The sequence below is a fragment of the Rhinichthys klamathensis genome, unplaced genomic scaffold (assembly GCF_029890125.1).
Source record: "Rhinichthys klamathensis goyatoka isolate OS25496 unplaced genomic scaffold, OSU_Roscu_1.1 h1tg000018l_1, whole genome shotgun sequence".
Classification (NCBI taxonomy): domain Eukaryota; kingdom Metazoa; phylum Chordata; class Actinopteri; order Cypriniformes; family Leuciscidae; genus Rhinichthys; species Rhinichthys klamathensis.
Genome location: NW_026606569.1, coordinates 895,414 through 902,994, shown reverse-complemented (window position 1 = coordinate 902,994; position 7,581 = coordinate 895,414). Strand labels below are relative to the sequence as shown.

The window sequence follows — 7,581 nt, the reverse complement described above, 5'->3', positions numbered from 1 at the left end:
ACGACATGAGGGGGAAAATTGACAGAATTTTCATTTTTGGTTGAACTAACCCTTTAATTGACTTGCCTGGTTAAACATAGGTGAAAGGTAACAAAAAAGAGACATGAATAAGCCTTTTATTAATTCTGTATACTTTATTCTCACAGATTATACTGTATTAAGTAATTAGTTGTTCAAAACAATCTATACAGTTTCATTAATGATTAGGAAACTTTCTTAAAGAAAGAAAATCATAAAATATGATCTAGTCTAATAGATATTGTTTACACATTTGTGACACGTAATTAATATCTGATCAAGTGATCTCTTTCTTTGCTTTAATGTTCTCTTTTTCATGAAAGAACTTTAGAAATAATGGACAGGAAATCACTGGTAAAACCCTTGTCCCACCTCAAATCTGTCGACTTTTAATATTCACATTTTTTTAAATTCACTGTATTGTGGAGGATTTTCCGCAGGATGGTAATACATGGCAGGGTTGCTGACCACAGATATCTGCAAGAAAAAAAATCTATATGATCAGCTTCCTAGAGTAAAGATTACTTAGTTATTGATATTATTAAACAATTAATGCACCCATTACTTAGTGTTTTAAACACTTCCTGTTCATAGAGTGACACTAAATTCAAATAATACATTGTTTTGTCGAATTTTTTTGGGAGTCGGGTTAAAAGCTTCTCTTACCTCTGAGTTGTTATGATCTTGGAAATGATTGGGCCTAAAATCACAGGGCTGTGCGGTTATAACTTGTGGAACTAACGGCACCTTTGGAAAAATACACATGTAGAGTTTTAGGTCTTCTCACTGTGAAATGCCACACATGCAATGACACTGGAAGACAGTTTCAGTATTACAGGTGCGAGGAGGTATGGAAACACATGTTGACAGGCAGTGTTTAAAAAGGCTCAGTAATTTAATTCTTATTGGTGGGTTGTGAATTATTGACAGTCGTAACTTGGTCCCGCCCCCAGAGTTTGACGCAACTCATGTTCCCTTGAAAGCTGTGAAGGGCTCGCGTGTATTCGCCATAGATGAGTGTGCGTAACTTTGAAAGTAAGTTTATTTTCCACATATACGGTCTTTAACCTTGTTTATATTGATATTTGTTGTATTGTGTTGAAACATTCTGATGTTGAGTGTATTCGTATTGTAGCGGTATGACTGTGTGCATTATCTTTGCACTTGTGTTCCGATGTTCGCTGCATAAGTGAAATAATGATAACGACTCATATTTTTCATATGTTTACTTTAGTGTTTACACTGTACAGATGCTATTAAGCCATATTTATGTGGATTGTGAAGATTACACTCGATTGAGATATGTGATAATCACTTGTATATTAATAGTCAATTGTTTACATTTATAGCCATATATCCTCACGTGTTTATTCTTTTTGAGTTAAATGTTTATCATTTATTACTGTAAACTGATTATTTATATTTCTGTTTTTATTATAGAAACCACACACACCCTTAAAGGGTTAGTTCACCCAAAAATGAAAATTATGTCATTAATGACTCACCCTCATGTCGCTCCAAGCCGTAAGACCTCCGTTCATCTTCAGAACACAGTTTAAAGGAGAACTCCGGCGCAAAATGAACCTTTGGTCCTATTATGCATTGTTACCTAGTCAACCGTTCCCTGAGATTTGTTTTCATGATTATCGAATGTAAATAGTTTTATCTCTAAAAACAGTTTAGCCTATAAAGCTAGTATAACGCTAGTATATTGGGCATAGATCAATGACAAATAAAAATCGCTTGTTAATACCACTAACAAGGCTCAAAATAGCCCCACACTAACACGGTAGCATAATGAGGGTCCCTACCTTCAAACCGAAGCATTGAGAACTTTGTCAGTGTCCAGACAGTTTAATAAGAAGATATTTTTTACATACAGTCAACTTCGCGTATACAGACAGGAGCCATCTTTGAAAAAGAGTCTCTACCAGTCGATCTACGAACGCCGATCCAAGCCTGCTGTTCGCACTCACCTTATCACAACTTATAGCTCGTTCACATCTCACCAGCGCACTTGGATCGGCGTTCGTAGATCGACTGGATCGTAGATCATGAGATAATTTGATGCATATTGGACGAACATTGTTTGGTCCTGAGACTTCCACAGAAGATATATGTACATGTTTTAATATTTAGACCACTTCTATTATTGATTGCTATCAGGATGTGAGTAGAGTTTCAACCAATGTAAAAGTGTTTATAAAACAAATTGTCTTAAGATTAACATAAGCTAGTCGTTGATCATGTGATTTTGACACTAACAACATGGCCGCCTTGCAGAAGACCTTCACATTATTCTGACTTAGTGTGCTAAATCTTTTCTAACTGATCGGACATAAGGACACACGCACACACACATATAGAGAAGCACGCACATTTAGTGCAGATCGCGCTTCAGGAACTTACTGTCCTGTGATTGATCAATAACAGCGTAAAACCTGAAAAGTTCTTGCATGGTATCTTTTTGTTTTTGAAGTAACTAAAACCCACAGCTTCATTATTAGTATAAAATGATCTGTTATGTCAGAGCAATATACTTGAGGGCAATGCTGTCATATAGCGCAGCTGTGCACAAGGCGATCCAAGTTCGAGTCTCGACTCGTGGTTCGAAGTTAGTTAAAGGTGCCCTAGAATGTTTTTTTTTATTATTTTATAATGTTTCCTGGGTTACCCTTATAATGTTAGTATGTTTTTTAGATAAAAAATAATCATAATTTAGAAATAAATGGCATTTTTCCTAGCCTGCTTTTAGCCTCTGATTTGAACACTCTGTTTGAAGGGGCGTGTCTGCTGTGGGATTCAGAGTAACCGCCCACTGCTGTGATTGGCTGACATGCTTGCATATGAAATAGCTACGCATTACATGTGAAACTCTCTCCCGAATACTTTTACTACTGCTATTATACGTTTTTACTATAACAGCTATCGAGATTAACGAATCGTGAGATGTTTTTAAAGTATTTAGATCTATTCCCATCACATAAAATGTTGCCGTGATGAGCATTGAGCAGAGGACAGTCTGTTGATCGCGAGACTAAAGATCTTATCATTGCAAAGCAGTTTCTGCACTCTCTCTAAGGCTTTCACCAATGCAAACACGATCATGTAAATACAATAAGAGCTTCGTTGTGCAGTAACGTGCGTCATTGATTTCATAACGAGTTTGGCAAGTGTCCAGATAAACTCGCGCTGTGAGGAAAGATTGTTCTTTGATCGCTTTCTGTATATAATTTGTTCACAATTTAAATACGATTATTTTCATCCTACTAAAAGAAACGATGTGAAGCTGATATTTTAGTCACTGGCTTGACTTACTGATGCATAAACAGTATTGAACGATTTTGAGAGAATGATTACCTGTCTGAACTTGAACAATTACACATCAGAAAGTGTTGCTTGGTAGCTCGATCCGAGGCCAGCTCTGTATTGGCCCAAGTTGAGGAAACACTCGGTGAAATGTTTGGAAATTTCCAGAGAAAATAAAATTAACCCATTGTTTCTTCAGAGACTCAGATGAAGGAATTAAAAAATACTTTTGTGTTCATGTGTACATCCACACTGAGCCACTGCCATGCTTCGGCTGCGCAGTTCCGCCTGGCATTGAGGGCTGGCATTATGCAAATATTTGGAGGCGTACATATTAATGATCCCGACTATTGCGTCACAGTCGGTATTGTGTGGAGAACCGACCGTTTTTCAGGGGTGTTTTTCATAAACGTGAATTAAATGAGAACGCGAAAACAGTCCAGTTTGAGATTCACTCTATGTCATGTCCATGCACTGAACTCTTGTTATTTGACTATACCAAGGTAAATTCAATTTTGAATTATAGGTCACCTTTAAAAGTAACCATTTCCATTCTATATGCATATCTGAGGAGTTCAGCTGACAAACACATTTAAAAACCTTGACGCATCACTCACCTGTGGAGAACAGCAGCAGGCGATTTTACAGGCAAATGCTGACAGAGAGATGGAGATGATAAACTGAAGGAAGGCGAATATCAACAATACACCACTGATTCCCAAGAAGAGAGTCTGAGAGAGAATTCAACATTAGCACAAATAATAATGACAAAATAATTAATGATTAGCACTCACATCAGGACACAGGCTGTTCAGAAGTTCATAATCATCATCCTTGAGGTTCATATATACAACATATTTATAGGTCAAACTGGACGGAGTTTAAAATTAATGTATAATGCCTTCTTGCATTGTAAATGATCAGTAATAGCAAGAGATCAATAAACTACTTCTGAAATGTTGTTAAAAAAAGACTGGACAGATTATAGCTTGACTTTTGACAAGTACTGACCACACAGTGATCTTATTGTAATTACTAAATAAATGTGAGGATAAAAGTTGGCGACATACCCTGTACTTTGTATCAAGATAACAGTTAGAAAAGTAGCAGTGACTGGACATCATCGGCCCAATACCCAAATCCATTGAAATTATGATAAAGGAAGTGAGTGCAAATATAGCACTGAAAATGTTCATTCCAAGTGAACCTTTCACCTATTGGTAGAAAAACAAAACAAAATGGATTAATAAATTAACAAGAACTTTAGCTTGTTAAAACATAGATGGAAAGGTATTCTACCACACACAACAACAGTATGAAGACACGTTGAAACGAGAGGAAAACATTCAAAGGCGTCTGCAGCAAAATCTCAGAGTATTTGGTAGGGCTTTCAAATGAAAATTATAATTTCGATTATTCATCAAAAATTCCTTACTGACGCGGTTTGTTTATGTTAGCTTATCCAGTACAACGCAGTGCGGCTGCATTGTTAATTTGAAAAATGGCGGGAAAAGGCTTCCTGCTGACGAAAACCCTCTCAGTTGGTGGCAAAAATCGTGCGGCATGTATCCACATATTGCGCAGATGGCAAAACCATTACGCTGTCTGTTGAAGCGTGTATTTGGACTCGTGTGAAACATTGAAATTTAGATGAATTGCATGCCATAGGTCAATTTCAAGTGATTGTGGAGTAATCATTTGCAGCTCAACATTTTCTGTAGGCTATTCGAAGGTATTTAACATACCCCCGGTTTCACAGACAAGGCTTAGACTAGTCCAAGACAACAAAAAAATGCATGTTTGAGCTGTTTTAATTGAAAGCACCAGTAATATATTTTTTTTTTTCAAAGGCACGTTCATAAAAGCTACTTAAATGCCCTAATTGAACTAAAGCCTAATCCTGGCTTAATCTAAACCCTGTCTGTGAAACCAGACCTTAATTTCCTTTTTATTTGTATTATATGTGTGGCCTTCTAACCTTTTTAAATGGTGTATTTGTGTGAACTGTTGGGCTTAAACTGTAATATCAGCACCTTAAGAAATACAATATCAGCCCAAAAGGTTACACATTTATTTTTCCCACAAAATTTGGTACACATACTAGTTTTCACACTATATACAAATATGTACATTTTCATAAAGGTGGGCCATTCAAATTTGAGGTTATTAGTCACTGAAATGTGATTGGCTACTAGCATACATGTTTTTATTTTAGCCGGGTCATATTATAATTTTTTTTACTTTACCGATCCTCCAGTTACAGTGTTACAATTTCTGTTGTAGCGGTTAGGTCCAACTTTGACACAATTTGGTGTGAATTGAGATTTACAATTTTGGGAAAATGAGGGTTGCTTGATTCCCTTACTTTGGTAGAATGCTTCGATTAATCAAAATTAGTTTGATAACTTTTTGCCAGCAACATCCCTAGCTCCAATGTGCAAAATTGTGATTGGACCAACGGCCTAGAAGTTTGAAAAATATTTATATATATATATATTAGAAAATTAAAAATGGCAGAAGTTTTTATAGACAGAAATAAAATCAGAGATATACATTTAAGAATTCATGGGGGGAAAAAAAATTTGTATCTCGCCATTACTAAAGACAAGTTTGGGGTCTCTACGAATTACGGTCACTGATGCCCATATAGCCCATAGCGTTTCCAATACCTCTGGTGTTTAAACCATGAAAAAACGAGAAGTGTTGTGTACATACCAAACACATACTGGAGGGTGAATTCCGTTTGTTTTCTGCAGTAATGCAGAGTATGCCTGCAATAATGTACTGAGAGTAGAGAGAAAGAAAAAGACAAAAATCAAGGCTTCTAACACAACTTGTGTTATACAAGACACAACACTTTTTTTGTTTAATTGTGTTTCTTACGATGAGAGATCCCCAGTAAGGAAGACCACTATAGACAAAGATGGAATCGGCATAAACTGTAGACACGATTCCCAACAGGAAAGTCCACAGACCAATCAATATCTGGACAGTCTGTGAAGGACAAGAGAGTATTATAAAGTAAAACTTTATCACATTTTGGGGAACAATATTACATAAACAATATAAATTTATAACAGCTATTATTTGGGATTATGAACAATTTCTCACCCCAAGGGCTTTTGGTTGGCCTTTCAGAAATGGCTGAAGTCCATGAAGAGGTGAAACTCCTGCTAGCTGTTGTCCATAAACAGGCACAGGAGCATTTGTCCCAGTTCCAGCTGCTGGTGTTTGTGTTGGTGGTTGAAACTGGATGACAAGCGTCGAGGAGGTCATGGGTATGACAGTGTGAGACATTCTTCTTTCTCAATCTGAAATGGACGTGTATAAAATCATAGTAAATCAAGACTAGATATGATTATAAAATAGATATTCTGTATAAAAAGCTTTCCAGTTAATTTATTAAATTTTGTATTAATTATATTTATTTATTATAAACGTAGACTTCATGTTGTTGAAACACTACTAGTTTTGTAGTTATTAACATTGGTTAAATTATTGTCATCAACTAGAATTAGATCTTGAAACCGTACCATGATGGTAGTTGAACAAACCCAGGGTTAAAGCATTAGTTTTGAGTTCACAAAACCAAACCAATCCAACCAGGCTTTGTTGGTACCGTGACGCTGATCATCAACTCTATCTATCAACTCAGGCTTTGATCCTGAGTTTAGGTATGACATCAGTAGCGAACAGCCAATCACATGCCGTGAAACTGCGATTCACTTCTGTCTTCTGCAGAATATAGCGAGATTGAAAAATAATAATAATTTAAACAAATTTACACAAAAAAAGAAAAGAGATGTTTATGAATGAGGACAACTAAAAGAAAGTCTTTTTAAAATCTGTGCAAGTAAAAGTTATGAAGTTAGTATATATAGTTGATGTAGGTATAGAGAGAATTGAACATTGAAGCCCACATTTAGTCATTTTTTAAAGCTTTATCATTTGCTTCTAAAGCTTATTTATATTACCTTTATAAATGTATATTCATTTTAACTAAATGCTTAATAATAATTGATAAACTAAAATTGTACTCGTGTAAAGTATTACGGGTATAATAATTATCATTTGCTATGTACTTTAATTTGGAGTAGAAACAGGGGGAGTGACTTTATTACACCAGACATGTGTCACTTTGCTCACAGCTGATTGGTCCAATTTTGTTTTGAGATCTCTTACCTCGAACATTACTTATAATATGCCCTGGATCAGGTTAGCTATGGAGTATAAGTTACTGTGGCGATGAACACA

General features: G+C 35.9%; 1 protein-coding gene across 1 annotated transcript; it reads right to left on the bottom strand.

Moving 5' to 3' along the window:
* Positions 1-216: 216 nt before the first annotated feature.
* On the bottom strand, positions 217-6,665 carry LOC130070546 (membrane-spanning 4-domains subfamily A member 4A-like). Its single transcript, XM_056234971.1, has 7 exons — positions 6,439-6,665; positions 6,211-6,321; positions 6,043-6,111; positions 4,398-4,541; positions 3,945-4,058; positions 685-765; positions 217-495 (listed from the first exon to the last, which is right to left on the bottom strand). The coding sequence occupies exons 1-7, from the start codon at positions 6,622-6,624 to the stop codon at positions 415-417; spliced, it is 786 nt and encodes a 261-aa protein (XP_056090946.1). The 5' UTR covers positions 6,625-6,665; the 3' UTR covers positions 217-414.
* Between the last annotated feature and the right edge of the window lie 916 nt (positions 6,666-7,581).

Bases quoted from the DNA above. Each gene is read 5' to 3' on its own strand.
- LOC130070546 (XM_056234971.1), bottom strand. From the start codon at position 6,624: ATGTCTCACACTGTCATACCCATGACCTCCTCGACGCTTGTCATCCAG. The intron at 6,322-6,438 runs GTGAGAAATTGT...TGTCCTTCACAG, and splicing joins GCCAACCAAAAGCCCTTGGG to ACTGTCCAGATATTGATTGG. The intron at 496-684 runs GTAAGAGAAGCT...TTTTTCTTGCAG, and splicing joins AAGATCATAACAACTCAGAG to ATATCTGTGGTCAGCAACCC.